The 21,020-nt window shown below is 35.1% G+C and overlaps 1 protein-coding gene and 1 long non-coding RNA gene across 3 annotated transcripts in view; one reads left to right on the top strand and one right to left on the bottom strand.

The window, feature by feature from the left end:
* The window catches only part of LOC132909054 (uncharacterized), a 517,795-nt gene that overhangs the window by 222,241 nt on the left and 274,534 nt on the right, over nt 1-21,020 (top strand). The window lies entirely within an intron of this gene.
* LOC132909026 (CCR4-NOT transcription complex subunit 6-like) overlaps nt 1-21,020 on the bottom strand; it is a 464,578-nt gene that overhangs the window by 10,060 nt on the left and 433,498 nt on the right. Inside the window, exon 4 of one of the 2 annotated variants that reach the window (XM_060963620.1) lies at nt 12,092-12,283. The exons of the other annotated variant lie outside the window; for it this stretch is intronic. Within the exon in view, the coding sequence (XP_060819603.1) occupies nt 12,276-12,283 (8 nt within the window). The 3' untranslated portion in view covers nt 12,092-12,275. Of the gene's footprint in view, nt 1-12,091; nt 12,284-21,020 lie in introns of those variants that run through there. 2 annotated transcript variants of the gene reach the window in all.

Consider the following 21,020-nt stretch of genomic DNA (forward strand, 5'->3'; position numbering starts at 1 on the left):
TTATTTCATCATTTTATTGAAATTCATTAAGTTAAGCTTCATTTTTTAACTATTTACTGTTTATCTTCTGTCATTCATAAATATTAAGTCAAACTTTGCCCACTAGAGCTAACTCAAACCACATGTTGCATTTTTTAAATGTAAGTTGCTATATGTTTTATATATAATTCTTTTTTTATTTCATCATTTTATTAACATTCATTAAATTAAGCTTCTAACTATTTACTGTTTGCCTTCTGTCATTCATAAATATTAAGTCAAACTTTGCCCACTAGAGCTAACTCAAACCACATGTTGCATTTTTTAAATGTTAGTTGCTATATGTTTTATATAATATTCTTTTGTTATTTCTCCATTTTATTGAAATTCATTGAATTAAGCTTCTAGCTATTTACTGTTTGCCTTCTGTCATTCATAAATATTAAATCAAACTTTGCCCACTAGAGCTAACTCGAACCACTTGTTGAAGTTTTTACACTGTTGTTTGCTATATGTTCTCTAATCTGTTTGCTCTTCGATTATTTTATTCGTAAACATGAAATTAAGCTTCTTTTTTAGCTATTTACTGTTTACCTTCTGTCATTGATAAACATCAAGCTTCGTTCACTACAATTAAATCAAACCATAACCCAAACCACGTGTTGAATCTTTTAACGTTATTTGCAACATATTTTGTAATTTTTTTGTTGTTCGACCATTTTATTAATAAACATTAAACTGAACTTGCTCCTTAACAGTTTACTACTTAATTTCTTCTTTCGCTTAATTTGCGTTTATGCAATCGGTTGTAGTTTAGGTTTAGCTTTAGCAATATACGATAAAAGTACTTGGAATTGTTTGTCACACATTTTTATCTGATATTTTCTATCTTTTAAAATAGCCCTGTTCGGTATATATTGAAGTTCGAAAAAAATCGTAGATACCGACGAAATTGTAAAGTATTAGCGGAGTTTCTTCAGGAACTGCTACTAGAAGTATCGTGGCTCCTCTGTATCCGTTTAAAATTTGAATTTCACGCATAAGCATCTCTACCTTTTTTCTACCGAGCAACGTACTGGACTTTTTGTTTCTTCGTAACAAACGAACGAGAACTGCGCTTTTACCAGGTTTTGTAAATTCCTCGCGATCGTGGAATTTGCTTCATTTCCGCAATTGTTTTTACTTCACTTCGTATTAATAATAAACGCGCGGAGCTGATCTTTGTAAATTATCTTTTTCACTAACTCTTTAACGTCCGAAGCATTAAATCGTTATCTGGAAACCATGAAACTGATATTTACGTTGCATTTTATTATTTCAAAGTCAACAACGCGGAAATTAAATATTAAAGTTGTTCGCCGCTTTAATGCGCGTTAAGTTGCTTTTTATTGGGACAATGTTTTTAATGAAAGGAACTGAATACTACGATCGGCTTCTACTCTTAATTAATTAAATAATTGATATTGTAGTGAACTGAGAGAAAAATTCATTTTTCTGATAGCAGTCCTACAATCGTACGTAAAACGTAGTCGAATATCACATTTCAAAGGGACGCGATAGAAAAATATAGATGTTAATTCCCAACGAAATACACGAATTTGTTGGCCCTTCAAAATCTATTTCATCAGAATTGAAATAAAAGAGTCTTATCGAAGGAAGCTACACGATACCATTGATTTTTATCGAACACGGAATATTTCAAATAAACCGATGCATTATCAGGGACGAAAGGATTAAAGAATATATACGACAATTTCTTTTTCTTTTAAATTTCCAAATACATGGCAATCAATTCTCATCGAGAATTATATGTTAGACTAACACGGTACAGTGACATGGTAATTTTAAATTATTTACAGTTGGTTTTATGTGAGTGAACGTTCTTTTTCAGTTGAATCTCTCGTGCAGTTCTAGAGGCAGTGTCTTTTTAGTCTGTACAGTCCAACAGTTGGGTGATTACTGGATTCGGATGATTGCTTATGCGATGAACTTTGATATTTTTCTTTCACTTCTCCTTTTATCGTAGATATCTCGAGATTCTGGTGCATCGTTTCGTGTACCAAGGTGTGTCTATCATGGTTTTTAATATTTCCCATTGAAATCGTTTTTTTTTAATTTATTATGTACAATCTATTAAATAACGATATTTAGCACTGACTATAGTGATTTATGTATGTCTTGAAAGCGAATACCCCTATTGGAACATCACATTGTCATCGGTTGGCTTCGTTCAATCTACAGAGTAGTTGGAGGAAGTGGTGCCTTTCTTGGTTTTTCTTGTCCCTCGCAGGTGTCCAGAAGATTCACTGTGAGACTATCGAGATGTCTGTAGTCGCCATTGGTACCTTTTGCTAAGTTGAACAATTTATTTCCCTACTGTGGAATAGTCAGTTTCCTCGTTCATTTGGTGACCTGGAATGTACTAATCTTCATTCACTATGGCTCTTAGCTTCCTATTCTGCCATCTTCTTATACCTTTTAAGCCAGAAACACTGCCACGTATTTGCCGTATGTCTAAATTGGCTTTAGCATTATCTCGTGTATTAATAATTTGTTTATGTTTGACAATGGAGAATTTTTCCGAGGAGGATTTCCATGTTGGATTAGCAGAGATCTGAAAATCAGTTCTCAGTCGCTGAGGAATTTATACTGTTGAGTGAAAGAACCAGATTAGACAATCACCCTAACGACCTAGTCAAGGAACTCTAGGCAGCCAACCTATCTAGAAAACTTCACAGAAGGCGCCCTAATGACCTTCTCCCGCAACGATAAAACAACACGTTCGCACAGAAATCTGCTACACTTAAAGTCACATGGACAGATCTAATGAGAAAGCATCTGCGTCTTGTATCTACAATTGCCAGCTGAAAAGATTTACCAAATGTCCTCACAGGATAAATTGTAAAATTCATTGGAGTCAAACAAAAAAAAAAAAAAAAAAAGAGAGAAGAAAACAAAAATGATGGAATTGCTCGCTATTCCATTCCATTGACATGCCATAATAAAGCGAGAGTTCTGCACATGCTTTCCGGAAATATGTTGAGACTAGACCTAAACAAACTCATGTATCAAGATTAGCAACATGTAACATGCTTCATCCAGGAACAGATTACCTGGATATTCTTGAGGAAAATATGTTGCTCTCAGTTGGAAGAATACTTGTTCAATACATTACACGTGTCTACTATGTTTATTTTCTGCCAGCAACAAATTCAAATCGTTAAATGTGGAGACTCGGTCCTGATTAGAGCTAAGCGATAAACAGCGATAAGCGTACAACGACGTTCCTATCAACGGTAACAAGTTATTTCAACACGCGACGCGACGATGCCGTATTTTTGCAGTTCACGGGTATTTATATAATTTTCCAGCATTAATAATCAAGTTTATTGCGGAATATCCTAAGAGGTTAGCGCTAAATCAGTATACTGTCAGGAGTCTATCAGTGTATTCTGAAGAGATGAAACAAATGGAAAAAGTTTGTATGAATTTGAAATTCAGAAATAATATTATTAATTTTATATTATTGCTATACCATACTATTCGTTAGAATGAATATAAATAAATAGAAATGATATTTATCGAGTTACCTGCAGAAAATTAAAGATATGTAAAAGGCAGATGTTTCACAGATGTTCTGTGAAACAGATGAATGTCGATGACAATGATTATGTGATATACCAATGTCGAATACATGATTATACGTACAATGTAATATATATTTCTATCATCTTTTATGCATATGGTTCGAATTTCAAATTTTAATATTTGTTATTCAAAAATACACCCTTTTGAAGTAACACAAGCTTTCATTGATTAAGGTAATAGTCAATGAGCCAATGAATTTTTAAATGTCCCTATCTCATAAATTGTTGTAAACATTTGAAATTAAGAAGCAATTCTACAAACAAATTTTCATTTTTTACAATTTTTTAGTGGAATGTTTGCGAATTAACCCGTTTGCATTCATTTAACTGTTACGTTATATTTAATATTATCCTGCCTATTGAATTTATATAATTATTCATAGGCATGTAAGATATTTAGAAAGGAGTGCAATGTTTTCTAAATGTTTAACATATTCAATTATTGTAATATTGGATTATTTCCTGTTTGCTCTTTTATTAATTGTGCAATCAAATTCAAAGTTGACAAAACTATAAACCAAAAATGTGATAAATAAAAATATAAACATGTTGTGTAAAAGAATTGCATAACAAATTAATGTCTGACTAAATTGTTGTTTACGTATTGTTAAACTCATTCAGGTAAAAATATTTAGTCGAAGACTCTCGTATTTTAATTACTAGATGTTTTTCCTTTGAATATCACGAACAATGAGAGAACGAAAATAACCGTATAATACAGTTCTCTAACTACTGTAAAATATCCCATAAATTGTTATATGACTTGTTTATAATATTTTTCGTATCTTACGTGTATAATATTTCTTACTAATATTGAAATATTGTTTATGAAAGATAATTATGATGTTGCATTAATGATATTGCGATAAAATGCATTATCGTTACAAAATGCCGTGATATTCCCGATTGATATTTCCATTGTTGTTAGCAGATCTTCCACGCGATATTTCACGTGTATTATACGCGTATCGGAGGAAAACAATTTAATAAATACATTTATGAACATTCGAAAGCCACCGCAGGCCGGAAGTTTCTGAATAGATACAAAGTTTTAGATTACACAGAAGCGTCTTATAAAAGTTGCGCAGCTTTTTTCCTCGACCATAAGGCGAAGAAAGAAGAATCTGCTCGACTTCTGTGTGCGAGCACGATAAGATATTTTAATACCCGCGGGAATTTTCCACGTGTCACGTAGAATATATTTTCCGGCGAGAAGCACCGACTTCTCATCTTCATGGATTATATGCAGCCAAGCTTTCACGAAAGCACGGAAGCTCCCAAAGATTTGCGATTGGCTCTCGCGAATCAGAACCGCGTATAATAGCTCTAGAAAGTTTAATCTCTGAAATGAAAATAGATACTTAAAAAATGCATCAGCAATACCGCATAAATGGAATGCAACGAATCTTCTGCCAGACGTAACTTCGTGTTATTTTGAAGTAGTTTTATCCGATATTGTTGCGTCGCAATATGCAGATGCAAGATAAAAGAACCTGTGAAGCTTGGCCATTAACAGACTGTGGATTTTCATGCATTTATGCTAAGTTTAAAGATGGAAAAAACACACGGAATTCCTATGATATATAAAAATATATAAAATATCCAAAGTAGAGTATCTCTTACAATTTTTAATGAGAAAAACGAATCTCTGTATTTTTAATTACGTTCATAAAAATCTGCAGAAAAATCCGCAGCCTAGTCGTTTAATATCACGTAAAATTTGCACGTTGGTGCACAAAACACTGGGAAAATGATATCAAAGAATACAGTCGTCATTTCGACCATGTTCTTCCCATAGATAGTGTCTCGACGTACGTTAAAACATTTGCAGAATTCTGTTCAGATTTCTTTCTTCAGAATACAGAGAATTTTTAAAAATTTCCAAATTTCTATGTCGTATTTATTCCGAATTTCAATTTGCACGTATCAGACGATATCGCACGTGGAACAGCTATGTAGTATCTCTCGGAAGTTCTCGATTCTTGTAGAAAACCTAAGAGAACAGACGATGTCGCAATTTACAAATCGATGGTTGTTAGACGCCCCTGAATAGTTTTGTATGCTCGTAAGTGTCCGCCTACTCTGATAGTTGGAGTAATAGTGCAGTAATGATATACTGTATGGCAAGGGAGAGATCCAAAGCTGAATAAATTTTTCTGTCTATTGATTGGCCGAGCGCTGTATCGCGGGGTCACTAAATGTCAATTGCTATTGTGAATGAGGAGATGCAAAATGCTGGTAATTCACAACTTCCACATATCCATATGCAGAGATTTTGCATCCATATACATGATGACTTTAATCAGTTCATGTGAACAATTATGACGTGAAATTCGTAAATGAAACAGTTGCAAACTAGCAGGATTAGACATTCGTATCATAAAGTGAATCTTTTTAACAATTATAGCACTTTTACCGAGCCTGCTTTTCAAGAAATATCAAATTTATAATTAACAATTTGGTATCAGCAATAAGGGAGACTTTTACTGACAAGATGTTTGAATATCTTGTTGTAAAATCTTTTCAAACTATTCTAATTCATGTAGAACTATATCATCGTCCTTCTTTGCTATTTCCCTCATTTGTTATCGTAAGATTCGGAAGTTTAACGGCTTCGTTTTTGTCAGGAAGTTAATTAATGCGTAGATGTACGTGGCATTGCGCGGCGGTGCCCGTGGACGCGCGAGAGCCGCAGCGATCTCCGAAGGGGATTGAAGTTTGGTGCTGGACCTTCCAGCACCCGGGAGACACCAAGCAGTCCCGTTGGGGATCCGGACGGCCCCTGGGAGAGTGCGAGACGTAATACGGACAGAGTGTCGTGCGCGGGGGGCCCGGTGTGTCGCCACAGCGGTTCCCGGGCGCCCCTCGGTCGCAGTAGGGACGGTCATCGTGGAGGTTTTAGTCGGTTGGAGTCCGACACTACCACGCCGCTCTTCCCCCTAGAAGCGGCGGGTGTCCGTGCGGATTTCCTCCACGAAAAAAAAAAAAAAAAAAAAAAGATGTATGTAGCATGTATTCTGTCCATGCATACTCAATTCCACCCCATTTTCAACTTCAGGTGCGATTCAACTTCGAATTCGTATTTTTGCTTCGCCTTTCAGAACGTTCGTTTAAAAGTTACGAATTTCGAAAAAAGATACGATAAAATTCCTTGCAACTGAACGAACTGCTTTTTCCTATATCTTTCAAATGCAGACAAACTTTCGATGTTTCAAGCTTCAGTTGAAAATTTTCTTTTTAACTAAAATTAAAAACTGTGCAAATATTGCGAAAATGACAATCGTATTTAAAGCTTCATAACTTCACGATAAAGAAAATTTCAACAGCAGGGAGGATTCAGGAGTCAACAAGCAGGATTCAGTGATTCAAAAACCAAGTGGCTGCTGCTTTCGGCTATTTGATCGACTTATAAACTAACAAATTAATTTTCTATATTTAATCAACATACGTACTTTGTATACTGATATATTATATATGTTATGTTTATATATAATTAGACTTAATTGGCATCAGTTTCGATTAATTTTAATTACGTGTACAATCGTACTATGTATTTAATTTGTAAGATTATTTCCTGTGAAGAAGAATACATAATTTTCTGGTTATTTCGATGATTAAAGCGTAACCGGTGTGTTCGATGTTTCTTGCAAGAAAGTTGCTATAGATCCATAAAGTGGGCTTGTCCTTTATTAATTTTTTTATTGCAAATGAAAAGAATTTGAATGTAAATGTAAGAGACCACGGACGTCAATAACAACAGGAAGTCGACTATACCACAAAACTTTCCAGAAAGCTCATTTTGTTGGAAGTAAGCTTACTGTGTCAAATATTACAAGACATTTAGATATTAATTTTACAAACTATATTTTAGAAACCAAATTTTAATGCAATGCTAATTTCAGAGAATTTTATGCCCAAGAATATCGTCTACCGTCGCAATAGTATTAAAAATAGCAAGATAATAATCTGTAAGATACTTTATGCGTAAGCTTCTCTCTTTCGTTTCTTTTATATTTGTTGAATCATTTCTGCTGAATAAATAAACGTAAAACAAATGAATTTTCTTTTTTTTTTTTGATAGTATATCATTTCGGACTTGTGCTGTACAATTTATTTTAAACTTGTTCTCGCTGTTTGTTTTCTTCGTCGACATTTTGCATAATTCCCTATTATCTAACTTTCTCGATTGAACGAAAACTGAAATTTTACAATGAAGTTAAAACGTTTTGTTGATACACTGCAGCTGCTCGCGATTTAAGAAACAGAAGGTTCTAAGACGTTCAAAAACGAATGCATCATCATTATTATAAGAAATGTGAGATTACCGATGTACAATATTACCAGCGTCCGGTGAAAATGTTTTGCTCAACTCAGCTACTTTATTGCAACATTGAACAACACCTGAAAATCAAGCACAACCGCGAAATCATGCGGTACAGCGTAGAAATTTCACTGGCCGCGTAAAAACCTTTATCGTAATAAACCTGCATAAACGATAAATCGCATTTTTTGTTTCTTTCGCAAACTAAATCAAACGAACCGCGCGAAATAGTTTGATTAAATACAAACTATAAGGAACACTAGAACTTAATCTTTCTGCGTGATGAAACGAAATTGCGTGAAAATAATGTCAAATAATCTTACACCACCTTACGCTTGGAGAAAGTACGTGATTACGAACAGATAGTATTAGGTTGTCCGGAAAGTTTCTTTCGTTTTATCAGGAAACAATAGACGCACTATGTTTTATTGTTTTATATTATTTCGTCGAATTACGTACGATCCATTTTGTTTTGTTGAGACAAACACCGCGGCATTTCACAGACTTGGTTCCATGTTTGTATGAAAATGCATTGTTGTAAAAAACATTTGCGAAGGAAAGACACTTTTCGAACAACCTAATACTTTCAGCGGTTTTGTGATGCCAGCTTTTTGCATTTTTCAGTCGCATAAGCGTTATGAATAATTTTCGATAGCTAATTCCGATAGGATTTTTATCGTTCATCGAGAAACCTAATTTTTTAATAGACAAAATTTAATGGACGGATATTCGTATCAGAAATCTAAAAATCTGAAAGTCTAATATAGACATATCGAGCAAATGTTTTGATGGCAAACGAATGCAGTGTTGAATGCAATTGAGAGTCTGGTGAATTTCGGAATTCAATTTCATTCTCGCTATTCGGTGAGTGATGAACTTGCAACGTAATTGTAGTAATTTGCTCTTACTCTCGCGTCATTTACGCTTTATTTATACGAGTAGCAAAACGTTCGATTCTTTCGAAATGACAGACTGAACATTTTTCAAGACTTTCAGTAAGAATTATGCAATAATTTAATATTACGTATGTTGAACTAAAAATATCTCGAATGAGGAGTTTTATCTTCAACTGTATTCCGACTGTAAATTTAACTTACAAACAAATGATCCAGTTTTCAGTAAAACTCTAATTTGGTTTAAAGGACAATACAGCAAGTAGTGATCGATTAAATTCTTTTTAAATATACCGAGTTTCTCTGGAAAATTTCTATTATTCCTTTATACATCTAATAGACATTGTGTTTAAAAAAAAACCGTGAAAAGAGCTTTTCAGTGCAACGATTGTCGTCAGATTGATAACATCGTCATTATTAGGGAATAAAGAATTTTGTTAATATTAAAACAAAAACTGCAATATTCTTGAAGCTCGTTAAACTCATTTAAAGATCTACGTATTTAATAAAAATTCTTATATCTAATTCTATTAAATTCTTTCGAGTGTCCAGGTAAAAGTTGCGTTTTACGCGTTTCGTGCTCCCTCATTAATTTACCGCTTGTCTTCGCTCGCAGATACCCATCGATTTTTTAAGACGAGACTTGGTCGTTTAAAACTTCAAACAAGGAGATATTTTTTATCGTTGGAAACTTTATATGCTTGTAGCAAGAAGCATTGGTGTAGATTCCATCGGCCATGGGAGAACATAAAGGGAGCGGAAGGCTTTTAGGTGGCAAATAATATTTCCCTTTGGCATTATTTCCCCTCATTTTGCAAGAATAATGTCTCCAAGACTCGACAATTTTTCATCACTTTTGTTGCGACAAAGCGTCTATGAATCCTTTCTTCCTTTCTTTCTTCCCTGCGTTTTCTCTTCAAAGGAGAAACCACGGCAACCAGAGGCAGAAAAGCCAGAAACGCCAGTAGAGAGCGTGCGGGGAAAAAGAAAGTCTAAATAAAAGAGAATAGATAGTCTAAGAAAAATGGTTACAGGAAGAGAAAGCCAAAATCGGACAATCATACGGAGAGAAAGGAGAAGATTTTCAGGCGAAAAAAGCCATTCGTTTTCATCAGATGGAAAAGAGAAAAGGTCCATTTTTGGAAACGTATTATCTGCATCGACAATACAATTTGTTCTACTACCGTATGTACATTGCTGCTTATAAGTAGACATTTTGGCCTGATATAAAACGTAGGAATCGATAAGAAATTATTGCTTTCTTTGTTCTTGTAGAACCAAAAGGTATGCAGTTGCTACAAAAAGTATTACAACATTTACTTACTAATTCATTAGATCCAAACGTATTAAACGTCATATGATTTATATTGATTATAAACAATTTGATATGAAGAGGAAAATTTCATACATATTGTGAAAGTATGTATATGGAATGTATATTTGTATATAACGAATGTCATTTATGTCTAAATGGAATGTATAGGGCGTGATAAAAGAGTTCTTCATAGGAAGATATTTTTCGTAGCTATTGTGTATTACGTCAAGTATACACCGTTTATTTAAGATATTATCAACAACATATTAAAATTAAATACACGATTCCTGGAAGTGTTATCTGGTCTGAAACACCATTGCTAGATACTTTCTGAATTTGGAAGAACCATCTTTATTTTATCTGCGACCCAACAACCGAAGAACAAAACTGATCTGTAAATCTTTGACATCTGCAAGTGCCAATTTTGTTACCGCATAACTAACTTTCGAAAATAAATCGTGCGGTGAATGATATTCTGCAACAGCAGAAGATACAATCGTGCTGGATTTTCTTTTCTGCAATTTTTTAATTAAATTGCACTCTGTCAAAAATAAGCGAAATACTTCCATTTAATTGTTCGAATAATCGCGAGCAGCACTGTACAAAGTGTTGGAAAATAAACGGAGGATATTTACAAGGTGGATTGTAGATACGAAACGAATGAAAAGGATAAAAGATATCGACCATGACTCGTTTTTCAAATTGTATAAATTGTAAAATATGAAGCCATACGTGTAAGGCAACCAGGAAAAAGAATCTCGCGGAGATATCACAAATTTACGCTCGAATAAACTCACTTTGGTCCTTACCATTTTATAATCCACTAGAAATATGTTTTAAAGAGAAAGGAGGAATTAAAAGAAAGAAAGCATGGGTGTGACGTTTAATTTCGTATAGTGCTAGAGAAAAGCAGCTCAGTTTCTGCTATTTAATACTGTCTAAACGTTATGGAAATTTTCCTCTCTTTTTCATTTCCAGGTCTCAGTCGTATATTGCGCAGCTGCTACGATATCTCTGCTAATAGTTTTTTTTAATTATAATTCTTCCTTGCTGGGTGTTGGCTAATATTTATGTTCGAATATATCAAACATTAGATCGCTGTATAAGTCTACGAATTCGATTTGCGACAATACAAATCGAATTAGAAATTCGTATGTTGTGTAAAAATCTTTGACTTTGTTACATTTCATTGGATCTTTCACGACGTTAAAATTATTCAACTTTCTTCTATTTGTTTGGTCGAAAAAGATGAAAATCCAACGATGCCAGATCTTTCAATGCAAAAGCCCTTGCTGGCTTTCTGATTATTAAAACTGTTAACCGTGTATGACGAGTATACTCGTCATGAGAAAATCACCATTTGCTATTTAAATATAAATTTTTATGAAAATTGAAACATTTGTAAATTTTAGATATTTTAGAATATTCTGAAAGAACGGAATAAAATGGTGAAAGAATTGTCTTGAAAAAAGACGAAATATTTACAAATTTCTGAGTATACTTTTTTTCTTTCTTTGTTTTTCATTTTCTGCCATCTCGTCAATGTATTTGTTACATTCTTGGAGAAACTAAAATCCTTTCAGAGCAGCTGCGCCGAGAACTGATTAAATCATTGATTTATCATTTTATTTCCAAGTATTTATTTGATTTTTCTTTTTCTGGTTTTCCTTTTTTTCTTTAAGCAACGAGATTATGAATATATATAATATCAACAATTTCTAGCAACAAAATTATTGATTTTTCAAGGAAACCAACCGTCGTTTCGTTGTAATTTAACTGAATTTTATAGCAGTTGCATAAGTTGTGTTCAACGAGTATACTCGTCACCGTTTCATTTTTACGACACAACGTAAGTACACGCTTTTGAAACAGGACTGCTAACAGATTAAGAGATTAAGGAAGATATTTTACTCCTGTCTTCCCTACGCTCTACGAGCATAGTTCATATCGATATTATATTTACTACAACACCGAACACTCGATTCTGCGAACAGAGGCAAGTTATGCAGCAACCTGATCTATCAATAAAAATAATTCTACCTTAAATAAAACGAAAGAAAGACTCACGAACAGACTCACCACTTGCTCCTGCCGAAGTATCAAAGCCACGATTACCATTATCACTCACCTAAAACAAAAAGAAAAAAGAAAAAAATAGAAAATTTAATCAGTCAGAGATTCTTGAGAAATTTCCTTTATAAAATATAATTTCACCGTCTTTTTCCCGCGTAATAATTAATCGCGCGTGTCGCAACGAAAATACCCTTCCGATGTAATTTCTCGCGAAATTGGAGAAATTCTCCGCTAAATGAAACCGTGGAAGGAACACAACCGGCATCTCGACCGTTTGACGGAGGAAAAAACCTAGTAGAATTTGCCAGCGGTGTAAATTCGCGTCCTTTCGGCTGTTTTAATCCAGAGCGGGCTAACATACGGTTACGAGGTTGTCGTGTGCTCGTTACCAGGTTTCGGCAATACGCGAGTGCCGCGCGGAATTGAAAGCCGCGCGGCAACTTGCCGAAAGCATTCTCGCGAGACGTGCGGAAACCGGCAACTGCAATATAAAAGATACACGCACGCCACGTGAGCATGCAATGCCTCGAATTCCTTTTCCTTCTATCTTCGTGACGGCGTTGCATCTTCAGGATTACGTGGGTCGACGAGTTCGAGCATGATAAAACATGGAGGGCTACGTGTCTGCTACCGTGTAACTCCTGGCATGCGAGTCGTTCACTAAAATGTTCCCGCTGTTAGGCGCCGTTTGCCACTCGCGAGAGTCGAGATATACGAAAAAAAAAAAAAAAGGAAAAAGAGGAAAGCGTCAAACTTTATTTTTGTCCAACCGAGTCGTTGCGCTAAAAGTGCATTTTTATCCGGTGTACACGGTGCGACAGGAAAGTAATCAGTAAAATACGGATGTTTGGGCAATCGCAGGATTATTTAAAGATGTGGAAATATACAGAACGTACGTGGCTAATTTGCTGCAACGACCAAACTCGGATTTTGTCGAAGCGAAGTAATCGTCACAATTATTTTCAATTTTAAAACGATGAAATATTTTAACGAGATATTAATTTATTCTTATCTTTGGAAGATTGGTATGATTCCTATACCGCGGATAAAATAATGATTTCATAATAGTAGACAATGGAAATTTGGTAAACGTACATCATTGTTATACTAATTTATATTTGATCTAAATTCATGAAACGGTGTCAGCTTATTTTCGATGCTCGAATTGTAATTTTCAGCTATTGTTAGCGGTATTGTCTAAAATAATTAATTCACGAATTAATTCCTGCATTGTTATGCAACGAAATGATCACAATATACATGTTCTGTTTTATTAAGTTTTTGAATTAAAGCTTGCTGCAGGCATTGATCAAGTCAAAATCCATATTTCCCGAGATTTAAAAGGACGTCCACGTACTCGTTCAGTTTGTTCTATTGCTCCGATTTCGTTGGAAAATATTGATCGCGATCTGGTACCACTGCATCGCCGCCAGTCGTTACGAATTTTGTAACCTTTTGCTTAAAATTTCATTATTTCAGCGAAATAATTTGGAGGGAAACAGAAATCTCTGCTTAAGCAACGTCAAAACGTCAAATAATATACAAAATGAAATTATATGGAATGATAGAAAAGCACGGCTAATATCGAGCACGAGTAAATCAAATTTCCAAAGCTGGTTAGACTCTGCTTTCAATATAAAACATATTGTCAGGTACGTGCTGTCTGTACTTCAGTTTCGATTAGATATCAATTAACTTTGACGCCGTGTAAAATACAGCAGGAGTATTACAAATTACAGCAGGTTAACAATAATTAAATGAATTACATGATAATAGATTGCCCATTGGGAACTAAAATCCAATTTTCCAGTCTCGCTTTAATAGCGAATTCGACTAAATCTTTCGATTAAACTCGTGGTGCCAATCGGATGTACCATCTATTGCAAAAAACACATCGTAAAACGGTGATAGGATTGTAATTTCTCGATTTCAGAGTTGTCGCTCATAAATAAAGCGGACTTCAGCCGTTTCTGTGTATTGTCTTTCGTTCGAAGGAACAGACAGATCGTATTAGATTCCTTTGTTTCGTTTTAATCTGCCTTTCTCTTTATCTACTCGTGTATAATTGATTGAAACAAAAAATTTCATTTCCCTGTTACAGGAATCCATGTTAATCTGTGCGAATACGTTTTCCGCGGAAGAATTCGAAACGAACAATTGTACACGCTGCAATAATTTCGATTACCACTCGGTTAATGACTTTAACGAAAAATGTTTCGAACAGAAGTTGGATGATTTCAAGGAGCGCATAATTTCACGTGATTAGTTTATTAGCGTAGCAGGATGCAAAGAACACGTATGGAGGTGAAGTTTATATTTTTAAGTGCAATTTTTAATGCATATCCTTTTTACGTAATATAAATTATTTGATGCATCCTACGTCAACAAGTACTAAAATCAACATTAGAAAATTTAGAAAATCAACAATTCGTGAGATACTTTAAATTAAAAAGTGAAATATTCAGAATTATTGATTTTGTCGACGTTCAACCTTTACGTACTTTGTTAGGCAGAATGTTTCCGAGAATCGACATGTCAAAGGAAATAGAAGCTTCTGTTGAGGAAATAAGTTCAAAGAAAGAACATCTTTTTAAATATTGTCTCTTAATACTCTTCGATGTAAAATGTTCCGAAAAATCGATAGTAAACAAATATATAGTATATTAATATAATGAACGTATAATAATATCTATAACTATATCCAAAGTATAATCGATCTCGTTGGCAAACAGACAATTTCTTTTCAGATATACCGAGAAAGAGGAAGAGATTTTGCATCGACATGGTACGGCCCTGAGCAACGCTCCAAGTACAACCGTTGCAAACATCGGAAGTTGTAAATTTTAATTGCTGACCAATTTTACGACCTCGCTGTATCGCCGCCACCTACCATATGTTTTCTTTTCGCGGTACTCGCTTCGTATGCAATAGATAGGCGCATTATGAAAATCAGTGGAGTAACGGTCTAATTATACAAAAATGAGAATAAAGGGGAAGGACTGGATAATGATCGGCTGCATTGTTTCATTATCAAGCTATTGATAGGCAGAAACGGTAAAGCCGCTCGCCGGCTTCTATTTTTACCCGTGCGCGATTGCAACGCTGTACGTAAATTATGACTGCGGGCTGATTATCTGCGATTCAATGACAATGCGTTATCGGTCATTAATAGCCCGGGCCGCATTCACATCAGCTTGCCGGCCCAATGGCTAAGTTATTGTTCTCTCAGATGGCATTCGGTTTACGAAGCCTGACCCACCTGTAGCTGTCAGTACGAGCATCGACCAATGTCTATTAAAGCCGCGATATAGTTTCTCTGCCACAGACGCGAACGTTAAATCATGGACGGCAAATACCAAGCCCCGTGATCGAGATCCTGAGATCATCTTACTACGTACAGTCAAGGAGAGCACAATCAGGTAGTTAGGCATAATTGATGCACGTGTAGCTGTATGTACGATCATGGCCCATGTCGTTTATGTCTCGCAACGTAAAGTATCGGATGCACGATACATTACTGTGCAGGAATCGACTGTCTTCCTCGATCATGGTCTTCGTTTACGACGTCACTGTACCAGCATTACAAGATACTACACTCAACTATACAAGATCTATCAATTAGACGCATCATACGCTCTCTAAACCAGCCAAATTCTGAAACATCGTTCGAACCATCTCGCGTGTAAACAACTTAATCACCCGTTACACGCAACAGACGTATAAAATGATTTTATCTCTTCTTGCTACCGACTTACATAATCTTTATATTAATTGTGACCTATGCTAAAAGAGAACGCGAGACAGATATGCGTGATGGTCAGTGTGAAAGTGCAAGCAACTGTGTGTGTCGTTGAGAAGCAACGCCGATCAACCGGCGCATAAATTAAAGCGCATAGGAGAATGCTAATTTATCAATATTATCCTGTTCACAATTTCCTTATGTATAATGTGCAATTAAGTGTGCTGTTTCCTTGTAATAAATAAATTTATGACAATAAGATTTCTGCCTCGAGGTATCGAATACCTGCTAATCATGTAGCTGGATAATGATCGCTTTTGGAAAAATCGAGTTGCACAGGATCGGGAGAACAGGACTCGTGGTGATTGAATCGATCAGTTTCCAAAAAGTGAAATTCAACAGGATCTTGTACATACAGGATCGTGTTAATCGTGTACCTGGACTATGTGAAATTACTCGCTTTATAAAAAGCAAAGTTGAACGGAATCAGGAGACCGACGCTTGTTGCGAGCTGAGAGAAAGAAAATGTATAACCGTGAGAAACGGTTCATGTTGCATGATAAAACACGGCAAATATCAAACGCAGGATATAATTGAGAGAAGAAAAAATGAGCTGGATGAACTTGTGCATACAGCAATGACAAGTGATTGACAGGTGTATGTGGGCGGCTTTGAAGCTACACGGGAAGATTAAAAATGTCGCAGCTCTGACGATGTAGAATACCTTTTTCTCGCTTGTCAATCACGTAGACGTTGCCATGCTTAAGATTACAGGTTTAAAGGGAAATCTTTGAAACGCAGTTAATATCCTAACAAGAACCATTATCTTTTTCCAGAACGTTAATAGCAAGTCCCTAAGACGTTTTAGACTGCGAATTTTTATGCATTTATAGAAAATTTAAAATTGCAAATGTGCAGAAATATACGAAATATCCAAATTGTAGTATTTGTTGTAAAATTCAGTGGACGAAACAGGATTCCTACTTTAAAGATCCCATTTAATTAATTAGCTTTACAAAAGTACCACTTTGCGTAAAAGCTTGCACTCTGTTAATTATATATTTGTAGATATATGATAATACCATGAAGGTTATTATTTTAATAAAAAAGACTGTACAACATCGAGTGGGCTTTTTCGCATTAAAGAAAAAATGTTAAAATTATATACAATAAAAACAGTACGTCTCGCAACTATGGCAACTATCCAGAAGCTTTAAGTTTCGTGTGTAACGTGACAAGAGAAGATATTTGCCATATTTGAAGTCGTATGAGAAAAGACATCTTCTTTTTCAAAAAGAAGAGAAGAAAAAAAGACGATAGAATAAGCCAAGTTATTCTTATTCCATAACTATAAAACCATCGTAACAGAATATTTTATTATAGAGAAATTGAACTGAGAATACGATAAAAATCAAACAATGGATAGTTAATTCTAATTTTATAGTTATAGGACGTAGTGTATTCGTGCTGTATCGTAGTATTGCAGTTCAAGCTTAACAAGAAAGGAAAAGGCCATAAAAATTCAACGAAGTTCGCGTTGCTCGCAATACGATGAAACAGTCTTAAAACGAAGAGCGGAACGAAAACGCGAAGATTATTCATCGCATGAGCTTTCGTTAGTTTTATATTTATATGAAAGTTCTTAGCAGTTGTCAAGACCAGCACATTCCGCGAAGTCCTGTGCTCGTGAGACGATGTGACAAGAATTAACACTGGTCGAGATTTTCCAGCGCTTTTATATTATAATTACATTACAGAGTTCCTTGATAGCCGCTGAAAAGAATTCGCAGCAGAACGTCACCGAATGGTTTCGAAGTCCTGTCTCGAAAAACCGAGCGGGAGGACCGAGGGGAAAAAAGAAGCGAACGATAAAGACAAAACCATCCAGCAGAGAGGTTGCGGTGTTAGGAAATTTACGAAGAATTACGAGACGTGGAATAAAAATGAAACGAATTAAACCGAAGCCGCTAGAGAACCACAACATCCGATAGTCGCGCATTGCATACTGCAAAACGCACGATGAAATTTAGTGAGTCATTAGCGCGTGACAGTTTTGGCCGACTGTTAGCCAGAACAAACGGATTGCAGTGGCATTTAGTCGCGACATTTTCACGCTTCCTTGTGTTCATGTGTGTGTATTTTTGAAATAACTCTTCCGCGTATCGTCGCCTAATATGCTGATATAAATTACGTAAACCAGTGCGTATTAAACCGGTTTATTAACTCCTGGCCACTCGATGCTGCGTACAAGCGACATTGTAGTTTGAAATGTTATTAACACGTTCGCTGCCACGCTACCGCGTTAATTAGAGTGGGCGTACCTGGTAAAAAGGTGGTTTTGAAAAAAATGATTTTTGGTATTTAACAACCAGCCATCGATTTCGCATACGTCCGAAATATAAACTGTTATATGTTCAGTTCCAATTTTCAATGCAGATACGATTTTCTTATTTGATGTATATATTTATAGATGAACTATTTCTGTGCTAACTGACAGTAATCACTTGATTCAAGCGAAACTTGCAGATCCACGTTACCGAATTTTGTTAAATGATTAGAATACGATAAATTTCATGCAGCAGAAAATTGAAATTTCTGAACGATTTAGCTAACATTGTCGGACAAAAGTGAGCAGATATTTTGCAAAAATTAGATTTCAGTCTGTTAGGGTTCTCAGGTAGGGATATATAAAATTCGTGTGGCAATCGAACGTGTGAGATAATTAGAATATAAATGTAACTGTATTTATAAAAATCCACAGTCTGCTTATGAGAATCCACACGAGGAAGATGATGAGAAAATTCCAACAACGTGGGCCGAGTCGCACGGTTCTCAAATCGTAGATCGATTTACGAATCCATTTTCTACAAAATAGCGCCACTTTGAAATTAGTCAATTATATGTTGTCCACCCTGTAGTTACCGCTTGAATAATAAACGTGTATATCATTGTTACTGGCGAGTTTGTCAGTCAACGTTCAACCCGGTCTTTGTGAGTAACATCACAAAGGTTAAAGCAAATGCGTGGCAAATCATGGTGGCGATCAAGCGTAGCGGGATTTACGCCCCCGCAGAATTTAAACGAAAAATCCTGCTCTGTGATACGCTACACTTAGTGCTTTGCATCGTTCAGCCCATCATAACAAACGCTGTCGCATTACGAATCAAAGTAAATATTTCACTAAAAGATATTAACTGTAAATTAAAATGTAGGTTTAAAAACTAGGTTGTAAAGCTAAAATCTAAGCTTCAAATTTGAAAACATTCACGATAATTACATGGCATATATGCTTGGAGTTTCAAACGTGTTTCTATTAATACATCGAGCTTTGTACCGAACATTCCAGCTCGCTTCTTCCTCAGGGCAAAGCTGAACAGTTCACGAAAGTTCGGAGCAAAACTCAAACCTATTCTTGGCATTGCATCTGCATAAAAATTAGTTCTGCGAAATTATCACGTCTTATAAAGGACCAATCGATGATTTATCAATTTCTTTGTATTTCATAAAATTGGAAAATCTACACGGAAGAAGTAACCACGATAAAAATATGGAGCGGATCTTTAAGATTCTCTTTCACCAGCATATCGCACGAAAACAGAATTCGGTGACGTAAATTGATTGAGAAAAATCGGCTAAGCGAGCGAGTTTTTCGGGAATATTTTTCTGATTCTATCAGCTTCTTAAAAGATATCCTAATTTTTAATCGCAACCGACACTCTGTACATTCTATGGAGGAAAAAATTGTGTTCAATTTGCTTCGCTTCTTTCCATGAGACATTTTCGCGTGATTTTCGGTTTTCACCTCTCAGCTACGTGTTTCAAAATACGATACCACGAATACAGCGTGAAATGCATACGAATGTCATAATAACGAATTGATCGAGTATCGTTGGTAGCGTGTATTTCGTTTTTCTATTTGTAGGAAATATCTCACAAGCCAGTCGCCAGACTGCTGTATAAAATTGTTTACCGTTAACGTGATAAAGCGACATTTATAATGAAATGAAAATGAGAAATAGGATTTATAAACTTTGTGCAGCTTTCATACGTGTAATGGCTGGAAAAAGTACAATTTGTACACCATTTGTTGTCCTTATCGTGGCATTTGTATACCAAGCAATTAGGTTCAAGTACATTAAATTTCGTGTCAGTTAGTTGTACCTCGGTGTGATTACGAAAAATTGAAACCATGAAAATGAAATGTAGAATTTGCTAAAAAAAAAAAGACGATTCATTGGAAAATAAACGTACGTAGAAATACATTTTCTAGCTTCTCTGTGTGTAAAGTATACCTATGTAGATACAAATATGTAAAAATACGACAACAATTAGGTAATTTAGTAATTATGCAATATACCTGCTGGCAATTTTATGCAAAGTCGTAACATGAAAAAGATTCGATTCTTCTCCTGATTGTTGATAACGCTCGCTACGAATGTGATATTAAACGAGTAAATAAGGAATATACACCATGAATCGATTATGAAGTACATTTTCTAGAAAGTTGTAGTTAGTACGAACAACTTATTAATCTATTACTAATTTGCAAAAGGTAATACGAGTATAAATAATAATATAAATAATAATAATAAAAGGTAATAAATTGCTAAAGAGCATTTGAACCGCTAATAACTAGATATTAAATAAACGCAAAATGGGTGTAAGTGATTTGTAAAATCGGCTTGCGTATTCTATAGCGCAATATTTGAGTAGAATTATTAAAATTAATCTACGACATAAATAGTTGTTTAATCTGCTTCCCAAGGTGTGTAACTACACAAACTTGTATAATCACGGAATTCAGAGAGTTAATGAAGACAAATCAATCTCAGTGAGGTCGGTTCCATTCCTTGTACATGTAGATATGACGTAATTTATCTTCCATGCAAATGAAACAACCTGACGTTTGCGTGAATGTAAAAAAACAAGACACCCTCGTAAGAAGAATTTATTGTGTCTAAGATTGATTGGTAATTCTAATGTCAAGCTACGCCGTCCCTCCAATTAACAGGTTAACGCTTTAATTAAACACGATTAGCACGAAACAAAAATA

The sequence above is a fragment of the Bombus pascuorum genome, chromosome 7 (assembly GCF_905332965.1).
Source record: "Bombus pascuorum chromosome 7, iyBomPasc1.1, whole genome shotgun sequence".
Taxonomy (NCBI): Eukaryota; Metazoa; Arthropoda; class Insecta; order Hymenoptera; family Apidae; genus Bombus; species Bombus pascuorum.